The sequence below is a fragment of the Rhamphochromis longiceps genome, linkage group LG17 (genome assembly GCF_057381845.1).
Source record: "Rhamphochromis longiceps isolate RC_006_pf linkage group LG17, R_longiceps_female_GT1.1, whole genome shotgun sequence".
NCBI classification, from domain to species: Eukaryota; Metazoa; Chordata; class Actinopteri; order Cichliformes; family Cichlidae; genus Rhamphochromis; species Rhamphochromis longiceps.
Window position 1 is genome coordinate 2,615,309 of NC_140573.1, and position 21,436 is coordinate 2,636,744.

General features: G+C 42.4%; 1 protein-coding gene across 3 annotated transcripts in view; it reads left to right on the plus strand.

Annotated features, from left to right (window-relative positions):
* The window catches only part of scube1 (signal peptide, CUB domain, EGF-like 1), a 124,515-nt gene that overhangs the window by 17,541 nt on the left and 85,538 nt on the right, over positions 1-21,436 (plus strand). For all 3 annotated transcript variants that reach the window (XM_085386343.1, XM_085386344.1, XM_085386345.1), the window contains one exon: positions 7,230-7,355. In XM_085386343.1, the coding sequence (XP_085242469.1) occupies positions 7,230-7,355 (126 nt within the window). The remainder of the gene's footprint in view (positions 1-7,229; positions 7,356-21,436) is intronic.

Sequence of the window (21,436 nt, forward strand, 5' to 3'; positions counted from 1 at the left end):
GTGATGCCACCACCAAACAACGGAGTTATTTTTACACATCGGCCAGCATCTGGCCAATCCACCACCTCTCATTGTTTATACTGTCATAAAAAATAAATAAATAAAAATCATCGGCCCATAAAAACGAAAAATCACCATCGGCCCACCGGGCAAATGTCCGGTATGCCCGATGGCCAGTCCAGCTATGGGTTGAGAGTGTTACATCCTTCTTATTTATGGTTAATTCTTTTTATTTTTTTCTTTTAAATTTCTTGCTGTTTGTATTTTTTATTTTGATGGTGTGGGGATTGGAGTTTGAGGGAATCACAGGACGAGAGAAACTGCAGAGACGTGTGTAGAACTGCAACTATTACTTTGTATGCCACAGTGATGGATACACCAATAAGACTGTCTTTAATGTGCTATTGTTCCCTCTATTTAGGACATTTGAAGGTGTGCAGTGCTGTGAAATTAAAATTTCAATGAAACCTAAAGTAGTGAATGTGTTTTGAAAATGTAGGGAGGAGAACCCACAGACTGGGGTGGCTATAGCTCAGGAGCTAAAGCAGGGCATTACAAGGTTACTGATGTTTGGTATGGACACTGGAGCAGCCCGTCTGCATACCAAATATCTTTGGGCATGATACTAATCCCAAGTTGCTCGGGCAATATACTCCCACGCATCCATCTGAGTGTTAGATAGCAAAAGAGGCAAGTTGTGTAAGTGCCTTAAGTGCTCAGAGTAGAAGAGCACTATATAACAACCCGTCCATTTATACGTGTTTGTGCTAAAATGTAGGAAGTAAAAATAAAAAGTTATCAGAAAAATGCATTCTGAAGTAAAGTAACCTCTGATTTACCTATTTATTAATTCCTGCCATAAAATAGCATTGGTATTCAGTAAACAGAGCATGTAATTATTCAACTTAGAATCCAGACACTAGAAACCTTCAGAGGCCAGTATCCTACCTGAAAGGAAAGCTGCATCCTCCCCCTTTCTCATTTACTCCCTGTGCCCTTCAGAATATAATTCCAGTGTGGGAGTGGGGGTGTAGGTCCATCAGCAAAGGCGCCTAATTCATTTGATGAGACGTGGAGCATAAACATTTCTCTAGTAATTAGAAAATGCGTGCATGTGAGTGGAAGCAGCAGCCACTGAGTCAGTGTTGGGGCACTGCTGTCAGATGTCAGCAACAGCTCAGGGGCAGGAAGTGGCACTGTTTGAGGCAAAGTAGATCCAGTGAAATGCCTTCCTCCTCCTTCTACACAGCTCCCCACCTCCCTCTAATCTCTCTGTCAAACAAACATATGAGCACTTAACGCTTACGCAATAAGCAGAAGTTCAGAAAAGTTGCCACGAATTAGTTGAATTGTGTGGACTGTTATGCATCCATTGTTTCAAATAGTTTGTTCCAGGAAACATGAGCACAGACTGCTCGTCTCTTTGATGCTTCTTTGTTGAATGTGGCAAACTGAAGGAGCTTGTTTTGAACATATGATTCAGTTGTGTAACTGACAAATGGACTGGCACTTACATCCCACCTTTGAGTGCCAACTGAGCACTCAGAGCTCTCTGCTGCAAGTCTCATTCACTCAATCACACACACAATCATACAGTGTGTATCTGTGCCTAAGTGCTTTCTAACAGTTGTACACACACTCACATTCCAATCGACGCATTGGGGGAAATCCGAGTTCTGTGCCCAAGGATGCTTCAACCGAAGGAGTCCGGGCCTGATCCACTGACCTTCTAATTGGCTGGTAATCTGCTCTTCCACCTGAGCCACAGCTGCCCACAGGGAGCAAAAAGTGTCACAAAAGCGACTGTGGCTTGACTTTTGTTTACTTGCACACTTTTCTATTGTTCATTGCTGCTAGCTGGCATTTCTTCATACTGTCTCAGTATGTGTGTTTATTCTATGAACTGTACCACTGCCTCTTGTAGCCCACTGATTATTACCACGATGACAAGCATGGTTCAGCACTAACTCAAACCACACTAATGTGTATATATGATTTTATATTATAGACCAGTTTAAGCATCTTGGTGAAACAGAAAATGACGTTACAGAAGGAAGTGTTTAGGAATCACAGCACACACAGTTATTTTGGCCTTTTATGGATACAGACAGTGCAGATAGACGGGGGAACATATGCAGCAAAGGGCTGCAGGTCAGACTCAAACCTGGGCCTACTGCTGTCCAGCCATACGGCATATGGTCACCTGCTCACCCACTGAGCTAAACCAGCATCCCTGACCGCGTGCAGTCACAGGTGGCCGAGTGCTGACTGCAATAACTGCAGAGTTCCAAGCCTCCTCGGCATTAGCATGGGTTTCTGTGGCTAAGCAAAACAATAAAATAAAAATATAATATATCTGTTAGTTTGGTAAAACAGTTTCTTTGTTTTTTGACTGATGTTCATGGAAAAGCATTTTTTGTGAGACTCTAAATGTGTCAAGACTGTCAAGTTCTGAATTTTTATTGTAAATAGCTGTGCTGGTTTTTCTAAAACGTACGTCTGACATATGCCCCCCATACGATTATAAAGAAAAAGACTAAACAGTAAAAAGTGAACTTTAACATACATCAGAGAGTACTGAGGAGTTCCTGAGCATCATGCACTCTGAACTTTGCTCAGCATGTATCTGGGGGTAGTGATGTTGCCAGTCATACTTTGGACTCTGTCTTCACTCATGGCGTTACTATTGACCGTGTGAACATAAGTGAAGTTGTTCTCAGTGACCATAAGTCAGTCTCCTTTAATGTTTCCTGTAACTCAGAGTCTTTTTCTGAAGTTTGTCTTTAGCGCAGCCACTTTATCGATAACTGTTTTCTTCTTTTTGATAATGTGGAGCTCCTTGTTAACTTCTTACAAACTATCCAGCTGTCAGTTCCCACTCACTCTGGTTAAATAATCAAACTCACGGCCTTCACTCTTATAATGATGCATGAAAGAGGCTAGATACTTTTATTTCCACAATCGCATAAATTGTCATAAGAATAATCCAAGGATTTATGTGATACTATCAAAGGTGTTTCTTCTACAACTCAACATGCTGTGTTACATGCTGATGACGCTTTTAACACATTTCTTAATCAGCTTGTAAATAAGGTGATGGACTTCCATCCATCCATCCATTCGCTTCCGCTTATCCTCTCCAGGGCGGGGGGCACTGGAGCCTATCCCAGCTGTCATAGGGTGAGAGGCGGGGTACACCCTGGGCAGGTCGCCAGTCTGTCACAGGGCCAAGGTGATGGACTTGAAATCTAAAATGAAACCTTTATCCTTAGACATATTAGCCATCTGTCCTGTCTGGGACTCGCACCAGCTTTGGTCCTACATTGGCGTCTGATGCAGAGAGTTGTTCTATAATCTATAATCATTCTGCTTGATCTCAGTGCATCCTTTGATGTCTTATTTCTTTCTTACATGCTTCCTTTAGCTAGCATTCTTCAATCTTTTAATGGCATTCCTTATCATTTTAATGCCGATGATATTCAGCTGCATATGTCTTCTAACCCTCATGTCTACGGCCACTGCTTGACTCAGGTTACTAAAGAAACCCAACAATTACCCTTTTTTTTTAAATACCAACAAGACTGAGATTATTGCTCCTCCTGAGTTACAGTCGGGCTCTTGCGTCTTTTTGCAAGACTGCTAAGTCCTGCATTTGAAATCTTGTTATATAAATCCTGTCTTCCTTCTCTCACCCCAACCAATCACAGCAGATGGCCCCGCCCCTCCCTGAGCCTGGTTCTGCCGGAGGTTTCTTCCTGTTAAAAGAGAGTTTTTCCTTCCCACTGTCGCCAAAGTGCTGCTCATAGGGGGTCATATGATTGCTGGGTTTTCTCTGTGTGTGTTATTGTAGGGTCTACATTACAATATAAAGCGCCTTGAAATGGCTGTTGTTGTGATTTGTTGCTGTATAAATAAAACTAAATTGAATTGAATTAAATATTTGATTCTTCTCTGCACTTCGACTCACATATAAAATCGTTGTCTCTTGTGTTAATTAGAGCACTAGGCTCCAGATTATCTCAGCTACTGCTTCTTCATTCACAGGCTCAGATTCAGTTAGTTGTTCCCTGTACGAGACTAAAGAGTACAGGGAACAGATCCCTTCTGTCTGCAACACCAAGGCTGTGGAACATTTTACATTTTGCTGACTCTGTAGATTCTTTAAAAAATAGCTGAAAAGTTAATTGTTTAAACAAGCTTAGTGTTGAAAATGTTTATTTATTTATTATTTATGCATTTTAAAACTACCTGTTTATAGTATTATGTCTTATTGTATCCTTTTATTGGCTATTACGGCGCTTGATGCTGTTATTTATTTTACCCACTTGTGTACACTGCTTTGTGAGCGTTTGTAGTGTTTCTTTTAGTAAGCTCAGTTTGGCAGCAGGTACGAGTCCCGGGCTCCCCCACACCTGTCAGCACAGCATCTGCATGTGTAGTTGACTCAAGTTATAATGGTAAGCTAGCATTGTGCATGATGTTCTGCATTATTTGCATCTATTTAACTAGATCGGAAACATAAACTCAACCTTAATTATCAACAAGAGTGAATCAGAAACGATTGCAGCTCCTGCTCCCACTTTACTTTGTGTCATTATGCCCATGAGATATTGCATACTGCGCTTTTAAAAGCCCATAAAGACGTGTATTCAAATATGGCCATCTTAACATAATCCACGATACAGACTCGGTCCGGCTGTTTGAAACAGTACAGACACCAATTAGTCACCTGCAGCTTTTCACTCACACGCAGCGCTGAGGCTGTTTCTCCCTATATGCAACGTTAGTTGTAGCCCTTACCTTCCCCTTTGTCTCTGACAGATGAAAAGCAGACGACAAAGGAGGTGCCACATCGTGTTGAACCACACCATCTGAGCTGGCAGCACAGCAAAGTGTCCAAACAACCTTTCCCCAAACAGACGCCCATTCAAGCTCAGTGTAATTAGTTGCAAATGCCTTTTAGGATGAGCCAGTGATGGCCGTGAGGAGCTTGTATACACAAAGCTCATGCTCTTTAAATGAGTGATTTTTTGTTACATTTTCTTTCATTTTAAAATGAACTCAATCTGTTGGTGCTCACGTGTAGCTCAATTAAAGTACTTTGGTCACTTTAAAGTTTTTAAACAGGGCTCTGGTTACCTTTTCCTATAACAGGACTGAATGTTAGGCAGTGATATTAATCTTCTCATATAATCACAATCACATTGGTCCATGACCTACACACAATATGGGCTTGTATTGTCAGAGATCAAACAAAGCGAATTAAAATGCCCTTGTGTGTGTTAGTCTGCATAATTGGCTTCCGGTAAACATGTCTGTGATGCTTCATGGTGGAGATCGTGGCAGTCATAATTGTTTTCAAACCATTAAGTAAAACCTCTCTGATGAGGATCCTTTATGTTTATGTCTGTCTGACTCTTCAAAGCGGTCGCTTGAGCCAACATCACAACATCACTCTTGTGAAAGGAAGTGAATGGCTGAGGGTTTCATTTTTACAATTTGTCCTTCTTTCTTTTACTTGTGAAAATGCACATGTACAGCATTTAAAATATTTTAAATGCAGGATAAATGTGGACGTTTTTAGGTGCATCTCTCTGATTTACTGTAATGTGTCGTGTTGCCGGTTCCACGTCACTGCATGTCAACTATTACTGTGTGCTGTTGCTGACTGCACTCATATGCGAGGCTGTTGCAAGAGTCTCTGGAGATCTGTTTTAGCCACAGAAGTAAAGGACTAAAGGGTTTAGTATGTCTCTTACTCCTCATCTGTGGAAAACAGGATGAGGAGTAACTCACAGCTCACAGAGTTCTAGCTCAGAGTTGCACAAAACTCTTTTCATTGAGTCATCAGGCCATCGGGCAAGGTGCACGGATGAGGTTCTTTCCAGTGAATTTACTCTTAAATTGTTTTCATGTATACAACCTGTCAGATGAACTGTAGGCAGATAGACAGGCAGATAATACAGCAGATGTGTGGAGCAGAGCAAAATGAGACGAGATAAAAAGGGAGAGAGTTTGGGACACAGGAAGCCAGGAAAGAAGAATGAAAGGCTGCACATGACTTTGACTAACCCATCCAGGCGGCATCCTACTTGGCTCAAGGAAGAGAAGGTGCACAGACGTCAGCCTGAATCAGAGTGCACGTAGACCTGTGCTGCATCAGCCGTCGCACAGACAGAGCAGGAGGACCTGGGCTTAAGTCTTCCTCTACTGCACGGCAGATCTCCTGCTGTTCACACGGAGGGGGAGGACTGTTTGTTTAAGTGGCTCTGCATGGCAACCACTTGCAAGCTGCTCCGATGAAAACCTCTGCTGGCTCAGCATGGAGGTGGGTGGTTATCCCCAGATGAATAAACACTCACTGACATCCCCCAACCAACTACTCCCTTCCTGAGCTGTACTGTGATGTTTCAGGGGTTACTCTCGAAGGATGGCACTCATCAGGGTTGATGGATTTCCTGCTACCTAAGAAACCAGCAGGAACAGACTTTTATGGTGACGTGTGTGTGTCGTTTTAATCACTGTATCAAACAACACACATTAGAGTGCCTCTCTAATGTGTGTTTGCTGTCATTGTGTGTTGTTTTGGTGTCTTTACTCTCATTTGTTTCTGTCCGAGACAATTTTACTCAAGCTGAACACTTGATATGTCACGCCAGGGAAATCCACTCTAGGGCAGTGATGGTGAAATTGTAAAGGCACTCAGAAGCATCTCTTCATATTCCTATGCATAGCACCTTTAACATATTTACATACAATACTGTTACCTGTAACTTCATTTAGCATCTGTGACCGATGCACAGACTTGATTCAGCCTTCAGGTTTCAAGGGTTCCAGTTTCATCCAGACTGTGTGAAGAGGTGTGGCAGTGAGCGAGAGCCCACTCACAAAGCTTATTAGACTTTAAGTACACAGAGTGCATTGAGTCATTGATCAGAGCTACCAAATGGAAAGCACTGTGAGTCAAGTTTCAAATTTGCTAATAAAAATACCCTCTGCATTTCCCCTCAAACAGCAATATTTAGTTCATTAAAGTGGTCATTTTCACGTTTACTTCTACAGTATATAGAAAAAAAAATGGTTTATTCTCAATTTACTTCAGTTAAGAGCGACTGCCTACACCGCTGAAACCGGGCTTTAATGACTCAACTGCTACGTCAGCTCTGTAATTCATTTGACACCATTTAGGCCGGCATGATTACTAACCTTTGCCCTCTGGTCTTCATCAGACATGGACGAATGTGAGAATGACTACAATGGGGGCTGTGTCCACGAATGCATCAACATACCAGGCAACTACAGGTGCATGTGCTACGATGGATTCATGCTGGCCCACGATGGACACAACTGTCTGGGTAACTCAATTTTTCAATGCATTATTCCCCTTCGTGTGCATCTCTTATAACAGGATACAAACCTCAATGACATTTGTGGTGTTTTGCAAAATAACTAAGCTTTGTTCAAAATGAGAACATCTTGAGTATCTTGTATGTGTCTGCATACTGCGTGCACATTTAGTGATGATGGGTAATCTATATATCTGTGTGTGTGTGTACATGTTTAGACATAGACATTAGGTTTAGACATTCATTTCTGGCTATGTCAATGAGATGTCCACACTAAGATATAAAAACGAGTATGTGTGTTTAAGTGTGTGCACTTTTGTCCTTGTACCTATTAAACCTGTCTGGCTCAGGACGCCTTGCTCGCATAGTCGCTCTGTCATCAGTTGGAGGGTTTCCATGATTTGTGCTGTTTTATGCTCTTTTCTGTGTACTGCAGGGAGGCGCTCAGGGTTGAAGAGTTCTCCTGCAGATATCTGGCTGTGCTTTAGTACTGACAGATCAGACCATTTAGGCCGAGTGCTCTGTTATCCACTTGCAGTCAGCTAGACTTCTGTGTTTTTTTCTCCTGCCCCGTGTAACATGCAGGACTGCGTGGATGTGCTCAAACACACTTTATCTCATCGGTCCTGTGCTGCTGACTGACGACCACAAAGTAACGTCAGAAACATAAGAACAGTCGTTCCAGATGCTCGTGTGTCTTTGCTGGGATATGTTTGGCATTTGAAAGTGTTGTAACTCATTCTTTAAACTTTTAGAGAGACTAGGTGAGAGATTGATTGCTAAGGCAGCAGCTGCCAGTGGAGACTAGCTGCTGAATTGTGGATTCACCTCACAGGAATGACTCTCAGACAGCTGATATAGAGCAGAGTTAAAGCTAAAGTTGAAGGTTTGCCATTAGAATTTAATTTCATGCACAAACATGGTCAAAGGCATTATTACTACACTGTCTATTGAGCTACATTCTTAACATTGACTGCACTTCCAAACACATGACACACCTTTTTTTTTTATTAATAATAACTCCCTGCTAAATATTTTAAATGTAATTAGTTTAGTTCTTCTCCTTTTTTATTAAAGAGAGGAAAGTTGATCAATTTTCAGAAACTAAGAACAAAACAGCCTTATGATGAAAGGTTGATGCTTCAGTTGACTTCCTGGTTTGTTTTGTAGTGTTTGTGATCACCCACATCTATCATATGTCTGTAAGGTAGCTCAGATCATACTCTATACTCACTGTGTGGCTGTCTCTGACTGTAATCTGATTACTTTTTTAAAGTAACGAGTAAAGTAAGGGATTACTATTGCAAAAATGGTAATTAGATTACCGTTACTTTCCCGTAGGAACGCTGCGTTACTGCGTTACTAAAACCGTGATTTTTTTGCGAGAGTGTCTCATGACAGTGACGTAAGCGAGTGCGCCGTTAGTGACAACAGCTGTGTGCGGATCAACAATGGATCATATATGGAGTGTGGGAGAGAGTATGAGCGTGCAGCGTTTAAAGCGTGGAAGCACTGACCTTACTTTGAGTTTGATTCCATAAAAAGTGACAAAAACATTAGTGTCCGCTGTGCGTGGGAAGAAAACTTCTTTTTACAGTGAAAAACCCCTAAACTTCCCAACAAGCACCGAGTAGCTACGACGTAATGGGAAACTCACAGAGAAACTCGCGGATTCTTCCACTGACCGCGGCACACCTGCACCAGGGTAAACCTCCGCCTACCCCACTCCTGCTTTACAGGTGAAAATAGAGCAACAGGACCGAGGCTGAGTCTTTGACTTTATTTATTTTCTGCTGTGTTTCACTTGCATCTATTTGAAAGACTGAGTGTAAACACAAAAAATATTTTATTTTATGTGCTGGAATGTGCAGAAAATAGGTTTAAATGTTAAACTAATTTCTTCCAGTCAGAGAATGTTGCAGATAATTTAATGTTTGCTTGATGCATAAAGTTAAAAGATTAAAACTAATAAAACAAGTTTTAAAAAGAGACTTTTCCATTTGATTACATTTTGTATGATGGATTATGCAGAAAAAGTAGAATTGGGCTGAAAGATCTATCACTTTATCACCTCTTCAGGTTGTAAATCGTGTTTTTAAAAAGTAACTAAGTAACTAAGTAACTAAGTAATTAATTACTTTTGAAAATAAGTAATCAGTAAAGTAACGGGATTACTTTTTTGGGGAAGTAATCAGTAATTAGTTACTGATTACTTTTTTCAAGTAACTTGACCAACACTGCTGACGACCAGCTCTATCAATTGTAAATATTAAATGTTTATGCAGTTAAATGCAGTACTTTCATTCAACTGACTGATTTCCCAGACAGTGCTGGTGCAGCCTGCACTTGTTTGAAACAGGACTTCCCCTCTCCATCATCATCAGGCTTCCTTGCTAACACGCTAAAGGTTTCTTCACACTACAGAACTTTACACCTTTCCAACTTTTCATTGTTTTTCTCCCCTCATTGTCTTGTCATTTAACACTAAGAGGGCGCGCTGTGCTTGCACGAGCTATTCTTATTCTATATTCCTTTTAATTCATTATAAGTCAGCATCTAGTGGTCATTAAAGGAACTGCATTTCAATCAATTCTCACGAGTTTCTTCGGGTTTTAGACTTGAACTCTTTCGAAATGTGTTAAATGTGACTGGCTGAGAGAGACATAATGGCAGCAGCCCATGCTTGTTAAAGAGATTTTCCCTGAGAACATGGCAGTTTTACATGTGGAGCAGTGGGTTGGTGGGAAGCTGTCACCATAATTATGTGTTGCTGTGTTTTGTGTTGTTTATTTTCTGCTGGCTTGTCATCCTGTGCCGCTAGCTTGGTTAGCCTTTGCGTCGTCCTTAAAAAGAGGGCATGTGGTTCGTGGCATTTCACCGCACGTGTTTGTGCCACTAATTCAAGTGATACCAACTGACTGCTGTGGGAACTGTCATCGGTCGCTCTTTGCAGCCCAGTGACAGGAAATCAGTGCGAGACTTGTTTTATTAGATGGTGACTGAAACTGGCTGTTATGAACTGCTGCTAATTAAAACCAGGTTACTGAGTTCAAACGAGGCAGTAAAGTGTGAAATCAGATGCACGATGTGTGTGATCACAGTCAGACCGCTACCAGCTACTTGTTTGCCTTTCCTAATTTCTGCATTCCTGTCCTTTTCTCTGTATTTTGGCATTTGTCATTTAGTTCTCTGTTCTTGTTGATTAGCCATTTTCCCCTCTTTTTATTCTCCTGTTCATAAATATTCCATGCCTTTATTTTGAAAGCATGTTCTCTGATGGTGCCCAGTATCTCTGCCTCACAGTCCTCTCTCACTCTATTATTTGAGTTTTTCTTCACCTCCATCTCTTCGCCCAGTGCTTCCTCTGTTGATCTGTGACATGCTCTTTTTATCCTCCCATCTTTCTCTGTCATGTTTTTAGCATGTTTCGAAATCTTTCTGTTTGCTGACCTTTGTCTTATAACACATCAGCAGCTACAAATGTGAACAGAAACAGCTATGCTAACAGCTATAAGTATACCTGAATACATGCCTGTATTTAAAGGTATGTATCTAGGTTTTTTCTTTTGTATATTTGTACATTGGATATTTCTGAACACTGTTCATATGTGCTGTAGAACTGTGCACCTCAGCCCATGTCTGCACTGAGCAGGAGATCTCTGTATCTCTGTGTCTGATTGTACACATGTATAGTGACAATAAAAGGCATTCTCTGCATTTAGTATAAATCTGTAGAGAGAGAGTTTGTTAATTGTTACTCATCTACTCCCTCATGTTGCCACCTGTTACAGCTAAAAGGAGGATAAGGAAATGTTCTTCTGTTCGTTTAAGAAGCAAATATAGCGTTACTACACAAACACTGTTCAAACTAAAAGTCATATTTTCAAAATGCAGACCCATTTTCATGTGACGCTGTTCCACATCTTTAGCAAAGAGAATACAACTGAGACAGACAAACAGAAATATTCAGCGCGTCCCATCATTCACCAGGACTTTGATGTTTGGGCAATAATCCCAAACACCATGATATAGAAATGACCCCAAAGGTGTGTAATGACAGTATTTGTCTCCCTGCCAGATGCGTACAAAGTGAAAATAAATTAGGAAACTACTGCGGCACCCTGAAGTGGCTCAGTGGGGGACGTGATCGATGGTAAAGGTTTGTTGTTTTTAAATGGAGAAACCAAAGAAACCAGTCACGCCCATGAAAATGTTTCTCTGAATTGGAACATTTTCGACCGTTGGGGTTAAATGTATGGACGAGAGGCAAGACCTTCAGAAATGTGAAGGTTGCAGTGAAGTTAGCTTTTTTTAATGCAGTGTTATGTCCTTTGTGGTGATGTCACCATTGCTACACAGAATATAAAAATGTCAAATGGATTTCCTAATCTACAGTTCGTGTGCCTTTCCAACGATCTGTCATTTGTAATGCGATTACAGTAAATTAAGTGTATAACTTACTATAAAATTGTTCTTAGATCTTTTATGTCTTAATTGTTTCTATAAATGGTTTGCTCATTAAAAAACAATTTAACAACAAATGGTATCTACTGTGGTCTGGCACTGGTATATTTATAGAATTAGACGCGTCTTCAGCAATTAAACATGAAACAGAAAATAATTTACTAAATTTGCAAGATGGAATGATGTTGTTTTGGGCTGCTGCCATTTATTTTACCCACCTGGTGGTTTTGCCATTTCTGTATGACCTCTGTTGAACTTTTTTATTCCCTAAAGTTCAGCTGAAAACAAGGAATTCAAACGAGACAAATCCAGTCAGTTCGTGGGCAAAGGTGTTGGGATTACTCACATGTTTAGTAGTAGCCCTGTGATGTGTGGCTTACTCTGATCCCAGATGTTTTTGCAAATGTGGGACAATATCTCATTTTGGAATGCGGTCCTTGAATTTTCCATTTGAAAACTCATAAAGCCAAAAGAGAACAGCATTGTTTGGCCACCAAAGATCCAGAAGATTAGCTTATACTTCAGATATGATGTGTGTTACATAGAATCCATCTACATTAAGCCCACTTTGAGAAGATATATGACACTGCAGTTTACGTTCCTGTGTATTGACTCATGGAGACTCTCTGATGCTTCGTGTTTACTGTCGTCGCTAGCTAAAGAGATAAATAGTGCCCTGTGATGCATGGTAACCCTATAAACAGAACTTTCGGAGAGTGACGTGTTGGCCTAACATCAAACCGCAGTTAAAGCCGAGCTCTAGTCTTGTTCTTCGTGCTGCCCATCAACCAGAACGGCAGTATTTGTTATAATGTCTCACTCTCCAGTGTCTCATTCAGCACATTTACTGTATAGAAAATGTGTTGCACACTCGTTTTGTATATGAACACTATTGATTCATAGACAGATAGTGTCTTGGCTCTCATATTACAAGTTGTCATAACATCGTATATCAGTGCTGTGGGTTGAATCAGCTGTGATAAGTGCAAAGATGTTGTACATTAAAGTCATATGTCTTCCATGACTGGTGAAAGAGTCGCTAACAGGCACTGCTCTGCTTTCTGACTCATTAATCATAGCTTGGCGAATAATGTCGATTGCTGCGACACATATGTCTTCAGGTCCGATCAGCTTCGGGTTCAGGTTGTGTGGTTTCACAGCAGGAGAGGTTGCCGATGATCAAAGCTGACGGGGAAGTGGTAAGTTGACTGCGGTGTTTGGTCACCATCACAGGGCAACAGAATAATATGAAAACAACATTTTTATCCAGCTTGTTTGTTTCAAAGTTCACTCTCAATTTATTTCTCATTTTTCTCACACTCTCTGGGCCTGCCTGTGGAAAACAATAACGACTCGTGGTTTTTAATAGACCCAAAGAATGACATTCAGAAACCTCAGAAACTTGTGGTGTTTTGAAGAAGCCTGGGATGACAAACTGCACTTTGAAAAAGTGAGCCAAGAAAAAAGAAAAAGGGCAACAGACGTGTGCGAGTCTGCAGGAAGTCTTCCAGATGCACCGTGTCAACGAGTCGAGCTCTAATTGATTTAAGATTGCTTAATTTTGTTCTGATTAAAGAGTGATCCTGTTCAGCTCCTTTCTTCTTTTGACTTTATTTATTTGGCTTTGGCTTAGACGCAGCTGGCCTCAATGTGTCGATGGTTCGGTGCCCTCTGTGAATGTCTGGCGCTCTCGCTTCAGTTTATTTTTGTTCCGACAAGTTCTTTTTATTTCATGTGGAGATCTGAGAGGTGACTGCACAGTGGGGCAGTCATCAGAGACAGTGTGTCACAGAGCAGTCCAACATGTAAAAGACAAGGTCTGCATGGGGAAACACAAACTTGCATGCAACTTCCAATGTATGGAAGAGATGCTGTTGGTGGAATATCTGCACCAACAGATAAGACACAGAAATGCACCACAGTAAAAAAGTACTTGTACATAGTCATTTATAAGGCTGGGTTGTGAAAGTCTTTCTGGGCATCATCCAAAGTTTAACAGTGCACATATTGCCCAGCAAAAGAGAATAAACAGACTTTGGAAGATACCTCATTGGTGAGATGAACCCATTCTCTTGCGCTTATCCTTGTCAGAGTCGCAGGGGAGCTGAAGCCTATCCCAGTGACCTGGGAACTGTCATGTTCCAGCTGTGTGCAGGCAGGGATTGGACCCAAACACAAACTCACTGAGACACGAGGAATAAACTCAAAAGCACTGCTCTGTTGCAGGAGAACGGGGAAAACAGAACTAAACCAAGCTGGGAAATGACTAATTGAACCGCGAGGAAACACAGGGAAACAGCCATGAGGGGCGACGCGACACGGAACAGAGGGAGACTCTGACATAAATACACAGGAGGTAATGAGGGAAGTGGAAGCACACAGGGAACACAGCTGAGAACAATTACACTTGACAGGACGGGGAGGACACGAAACTAGAAACGCTGACACCAAGATGTGGACTTTAAACGTAACACAGGAAGTACACAGACAGCCTGGAGAGAGAGAGGGAGAGAACATGAAGAAATACACGAAGGGGAGAGGAAAACACGGAACACAAGGAGTGGGAGCAAAGCACAATAACTCACATAGGCAACAACACAGGGGGAACATACAGGCAGAGAAGATTAAACACAGAACAGAAGGCACAGAGAAACATGAGGGGCAGGGGATCAAAACCTAGGAACCGTAGAATAAATCACAAATGAACCTGACATAATCCAAAGATCACAAAGAACTGAAAATGCTGGGTCAGGAGCAGTGTTGGTCAAGTTACCTGAAAAAAGTAATCTGATTACTTTTTTGCACAGTGATTCTTGTAGAGTTGATGTGGATGGCATGCCTGGGATTATTGTCATGTTTTTTGGCCCAGTTTTAGCTGGCTTCACATTAAGAATACTTTGGTATACAGAGGTTTCAGTAACGGGATTGTGCCGCTGTCCCGTTCTTCAAATCAAGGCAAAATCATCCTCATTGTGCTCGACTGTTGGTTTGAGGTGTTTTGGTTAATATGTGGTTTGCTTTTGCCTGACTGATATAGGAAGACTGATGCCAATAAATTCAAACTTTAAAAGCCAATATTCTAAATCAGAATACTGATTGATTTAGATATGCAAAACATGAACAAATTTCTCTAACGGTTATTATGTGTAGTTATTTATTTACTTGTTTACGCTTTGCCTGACTGTTCAGATGAGCAGGTTGTTACGTTTGTAGCATTCCACACGCGTTACCAAGAAGGAAGCTGCAGAGTGCCCTCTAGTGGACAAATAATGCAACTTAGGATGTTACAAGTTGAACGGTATTTCTCGCAATCTCTTCTGTACATTTTAAGACGTACATTATTAGCAGTTACATATATTGATGCTGATAGATGGCAAATAGATAATTTTAGGATCCACTATGTACCCACTGGTTTTTATATTTTTAATGCTGTCTGAATGAGAGTGTACTTTCTTTTCCCCATGACTGTATCGCAACTATGAATTACAAGCTTTACCCCCCTTACCTTTCCGTGCCTTTTTCCATTTTGTTTTTCACCCCACTTGCCTTGCTTTAAGCCTTGCCTTAATTACCTTGAGGAAGCTGGTGTGATTTCGCACCATATAAATAAAATTGAATTGAATTGCCTCCCTCAGCCTCTCAGTTGATGTGAGAAGCACATTGTCACTGTGTCCAAACAAACTTTTACACAAGTTTACAAAGCGCAATCAAACAAAACAGACGAGTGCATTTTGGAACTGGCCTTTGTTCATGCAGAAATGTTGGCAGAGATCACTTAGACTTGGACACAGCTTCAGTTCTTCTTTCTCTGTCCTCACTCCCTCCCCCTCTCCAGCCTGGAAACTAAATGAACCAGTCATATTATGACAAGCATTAAACCATGAGATTTGCTTGAAATAGTGTTAGGAAGTGCAATAAAAACAAAGCTGAGGGTTCAGCGAGGACAACGTGACTTCTGTGCTATTCTTAAACCACTTTATTTACGCATTTACTGGAAGCTCATGCATTTATAAGGCCAGGACACAATGCTTGTCTAGACTCCCATTCATGCGCCATCTACAGTAGCCTACATTTGGTAAAAATGCAGTGCAGTTAAGGTCAGTAGAATAAAAGTCTGAAGTCTAGTCGAGTCTATGGAGTTTCATTTTTCACAGTTTAAGCTTTGTGATTGCATCTTGTGGTTTAGCACGCTCAGAGAGAGGGATGTGCACCTGCCAAACTAGTCAAAACCACCTTGTGGTAGTCTCTTGCTACAGCAGGAGTCCATGAGGACATTTGATGATGTTAGTGATATGATATCACTGACATCATATGATGTCATGCACACACAAACTAAACACAAAATAACCGCTCGAGTACTATGTACTTTCTATCTGATATTTAAACACCAATGGATACATCAGAGAGCAACACGAGGTCAGGATCTTGCATGCAGACCAGAGAAGCTAGGCACCGAACCACCACCTTTCCGATTAGTCACTGACTTACTCTACAGCCACCCCAATAATACATCTTTAGAATGACCTAATTGTGTTGTTTATGTCATTCAAGCAGTTACTACAAAGACAGAGTTCCAGTTTGCAAATGCTTTTTCGAAGCTGGAAACTATATAAATGATTTCCCACCAACACAGCGGCCCATATATTACACATATGTACTCTTTTTTATGGCCTCCCTTTAAATGAACATAATATAGGGCTCTGTAACTAGAGGAGTGTCATGTCTGGTGCATTTCTTGTTCTTGTTTTTCTGTATTCCCTGAAGAGCCTCTCTCTTTAACACCATGTGGGGGGCGACCTTAGTAAACAGTGCAAGAGACAAGAGGAAAGACCTACCTGTACCTAAGAGGAAAAACCTCTTAGCAAAATCACAGTTTCAGATGCTAGCAGACAGGCTGGTCACACTATGCTCAGAGTTTTACATTTGATACTGAACAGAAGTATATCGTTTGTGCAGAGCAGCGGGTCTCATGCTAATATACAGGAACTCACAAAGACATCCGTTCATTCAGTGGAAGGTATATGTGAAGGTCCTATGGACCTGTCTCTTGATAGTTATTGTCTGAACTCTCTTATCTGACATTAGAAATTAAGGTGCTGTGTTCATTTTACTAAAGCTGAAAGGTTCTTCTAAGTGTAAATAATTACCAGCTTTCCTTTTCGTTATGACAGACTTTCCAAAGTGTTCCTTTCTGAATTGGAGTAAATATGGCTGTTTTAAAGGTGCTGTGGCGGTTAGTACTGTTTCATCATAGCAAGAAGATCCTTGGTTCAGCTCCTGCCTGGGGCTTTTTGTGTGTGTGGAGCTTCCATGTCATGGTACTCTGGCTTTCTCCCAGAGTCCAAAGATATGGATGGGTCCGGTTAATTGGTGAGTGAAAGATAGGCAGCTTGTCCTGGGTGTACCCTGTCTCTTGCCCTTTACCAAGCAGAAGGATATGGGTGGATGGCTTATTTGCTTTGAGATGAGGTTAGCTGGTGTGCTTTGCTTGCCATTTATGTAAGCTAGGTAGAACATTATAAACTTAAATGTATTAACTCTCATCAGAGGCAAGTCTTGTTTTATTAAGCAGGACAATGCCAAACTACATTCTGCAAATATGTATATATATATATATATATATATAAAACACCCAGCACGCCCCTGCGGGCGGTCTATCCTTCAAGCTCGGGTCCTCTACCAGAGGCCTGGGAGCTTGAGGGTCCTGCGCAGTATCTTAGCTGTTCCCAGGACTGCGCTCTTCTGGACAGAGATCTCCGATGTTGTTCCCGGGATCTGCTGGAGCCACTCGCCTAGCTTGGGAATCACCGCACCTAGTGCTCCGATTACCACGGGGACCACCGTTACCTTCACCCTCCACATCCTCTCGAGCTCTTCTCTGAGCCCTTGGTATTTCTCCAGCTTCTCATGTTCCTTCTTCCTGATATTGCTGTCATTGGGAACCGCTACATCGATCACTACGGCCGTCTTCTTCTGTTTGTCTACCACCACTATGTCCGGTTGGTTAGCCACCACCATTTTGTCCGTCTGTATCTGGAAGTCCCACAGGATCTTAGCTCGGTCATTCTCCACCACCCTTGGGGGCATCTCCCATTTTGACCTCGGGACTTCCAGGTTATACTCGGCACAGATGTTCCTGTACACTATGCCGGCCACTTGGTTATGGCGTTCCATGTATGCCTTGCCTGCTAGCATCTTGCACCCTGCTGTTATGTGCTGGATTGTTTCTGGGGCATCTTTACACAGCCTGCACCTGGGGTCTTGCCTGGTGTGATAGACCCCAGCCTCTATGGATCTTGTGCTCAGAGCTTGTTCTTGTGCTGCCATGATTAGTGCCTCTGTGCTGTCTTTCAGTCCAGCTTTGTCCAGCCACTGGTAGGATTTCTGGGTATCAGCCACCTCCTCTATCTGCCGGTGGTACATACCGTGCAGGGGCCTGTCCTTCCATGATGGTTCCTCGTCTCCCTCCTCTTTCTTGGGTTTCTGCTGCCTGAGGTATTCACTGAGCACTCGGTCAGTTGGGGCCATCTTCCTAATGTATTCTTGGATGTTCGTTGTCTCATCCTGGACTGTGGTGCTGACACTCACCAGTCCCCGGCCCCCTTCCTTCCGCTTAGCGTACAGCCTCAGGGTGCTGGATTTGGGGTGAAACCCTCCATGCATGGTAAGGAGCTTTCTTGTCTTTATGTCAGTGGCTTCTATCGCCTCCTTTGGCCAGCCTATTACCCCAGCAGGGTACCTGATCACGGGCAGGGCGTACGTGTTGATGGCCCGGATCTTGTTCTTACCATTCAGCTGACTCCTCAGGACTTGCCTGACCCTCTGCAGGTACTTGGTGGTTGCAGCTTTTCTAGCGGCCTCTTCATGGTTCCCATTCGCCTGTGGGATCCCCAAGTACTTGTAACTGTCCTCTATGTCTGCAATGTTGCCTTCTGGTAGTTCAATCCCCTCAGTTCTGACTACCTTCCCTCTCTTTGTTACCATCCGACTACACTTCTCCAGTCCGAACGACATTCCAATGTCATTGCTGTATAGCCTGGTAGTGTGGATCAGTGAATCGATGTCTCGTTCACTCTTGGCATACAGCTTGATGTCATCCATGTACAGGAGGTGGCTGACAACTGCTCCGTTCTGTAGTCGGTATCCGTAGCCAGTCTTGTTAATGATCTCACTGAGGGGGTTCAGGCCTATGCAGAACAGCAGTGGGGACAGAGCATCTCCTTGGTAGATCCCGCACTTGATGGTGACTTGTGCTATGGGCTTGGAGTTGGCCTCATCAGGAACCCCATTGAGTTCCTGATGAAGGCTCTTAGGGTCCTGTTGATCTTGTACAATTCTAGGCATTCCAGTATCCAGCTGTGGGGCATTGAGTCATAGGCCTTCTTGTAATCAATCCAGGCAGTGCACAGGTTGGTCAGTCTGGTCTTGCAGTCTCGGCTGATTGTTCTGTCTACCAGTAGCTGGTGTTTTGCGCCTCTGGTATTCTTTCCAATCCCTTTCTGTGTCCCGCTCATGTATTGACCCATGTGCCTGTTCATTTCGTCTCTTGCCCACCGATGCCTTCTTGTTCCAGTAGCCCACTTTTCGTCAGGGTGCCCTGGTTCCTCAACACCTGACGCGGACCTTGTTGATCCGGGCGACGTCCGAGCCGGCATGCCTTCATATTTATCTGTCTCGCTCATGTCTGCGGTAGGCTTGCTTAGCATAGGGGGTCTAGCCTTAGGACCCTTACTGGATACAGACGCCCCAGGAAGGAATCGAACTTGCGATCCTCTGTTCCAAAGGCGTGTAGTCTAACCACTACGCTATCCAGCTACACATATATATATATATATATATATATATATATATATATATATATATATATATATTCGTATCAATATTGAACCGTTCGATACAGTGCTTTCGGTTCGGTACGCATATGTATCGAACAATACAAAATTTTTAATTTATTTTATCAACTTTCCTTCTGACGATGCTGTCTGTGTTGAGCGCTCAGTGAATCTGCGCTCGACAGTGCAGCAGTCGAGCGCAGATTCACTGAGCGTAGGGCAAGCTAGTGAGACAGAAGTTAAGCTCTCCTTGCAACATGGCAAATTGAACCTCCCCCACCCTCATTCAGATCTGGCGTTTGGAACTATTTTGGTTTTCATGTGACGTATGACCCTGAAGGTAAGCGCGTCATGGACTAAAGTAAAGTATGTTGGATGTGCCATGCAATGCTCAATTACATGGGTGGGAACTAGTGTGTTAGCGCAGTTAGCTCGTTAACGTGTTGGCCATCAAGCCCCACGCTCAAGGCGATCCGCGGTAGCTCGTTAACGGAGATTTGCCGTGTTGTGGCGTTAAGGTCATTTCAACGAGATTAACCTGAAAGCACTAGTGGGAACACAACGAATATGACTGCACATTTACGCCGACATCATCCTAGTGCAAAGACAAGTGGAAGCAGACAAAAACAACAAGCACGCATGCTACAAACTTTACCCGAGTCGTTTAGACAGCCGTTAGCATATGATTCTCCTTATGGGGACCTGATATGTTTAATATGCTGCTGAGAATATAGCCCAGAAGAAGCGGATAGTATAGCTTTTATTTTGAAAGAGACATTTCTCTGTAATAAACACTCTTTTCCAAAGATGAGTGATTCCTCAATCAGATACAGGGCTTGCAATATCGCTAGCCCGACGTCCCGGAGCTAGCGATTTTTTCAGTCGGGCTACCAAAATCTATCTCTGCCCTGCCCGTCGGGCTTTTGTACGAAGGAAAAATATATGTCAATGCTTTTGCATTCTTTCAGAAATGTAGCTGGGTAATTATGTCATTGGCATCGGTGAGCCACTGTCAATATGTGACATATTGAAATCATGTTTGAATTTGCGCTTGTTTTTTTGCTTTCACTTTGCAATCGTGCAAACTGTGTATAGAGAGCGACAGCACTGATCTGTGAGTGATGATAATTTGCGCACCAATTCCTCTGACATCGTCTTATTAATCGTTAGCTTACTATGCAAACATGACAAGTGAAATCTCCCGCAGCTTAAACATGTGAGAGGTTGATCGCGCAGAGAATCGCTGAGTGAGCGTGTAAAAGCGTGTAAAAGCATTTCAGTTCTGCTGAGCCAAATAAGACAGGTCAGGGTGAAGAAGTGACAGCCAAAGAAAAGCTTACCACAAAACGGAGAAGTTATGACAAATCAGACTATAAGGCAAAAAGAAAGTGCAGCTTTATGGTTTCATGGACAAAAGAATTTCTGTGGCTGCGATATGATGAGCTAAATAACCAGGGCTGCACATAAGTGGTCCGCAGGTGCGCATTCGCTGTCAAAATAAAAAACACGCACAAGGGTTAGGGTTAAATTTAAAAACTGTACTTTTGAGTTAAAATATATATTTATAATTTTAATAAATGACAAATTAAAAATGCATGAACATTTTTTTGTATCGAAAAAATATCGAACCGTGACACCAAAGTATCGAACCGAACCGAACCGTGAATTTTGTGCATCGTTGCACCCCTAATATATATATATATATATATATACCGTGCCCCTGCACGGTATGTACCACCGGCAGATAGAGGGGGTGGCTGATATCCAGAAATCCTACCAGTGGCTGGACAAAGC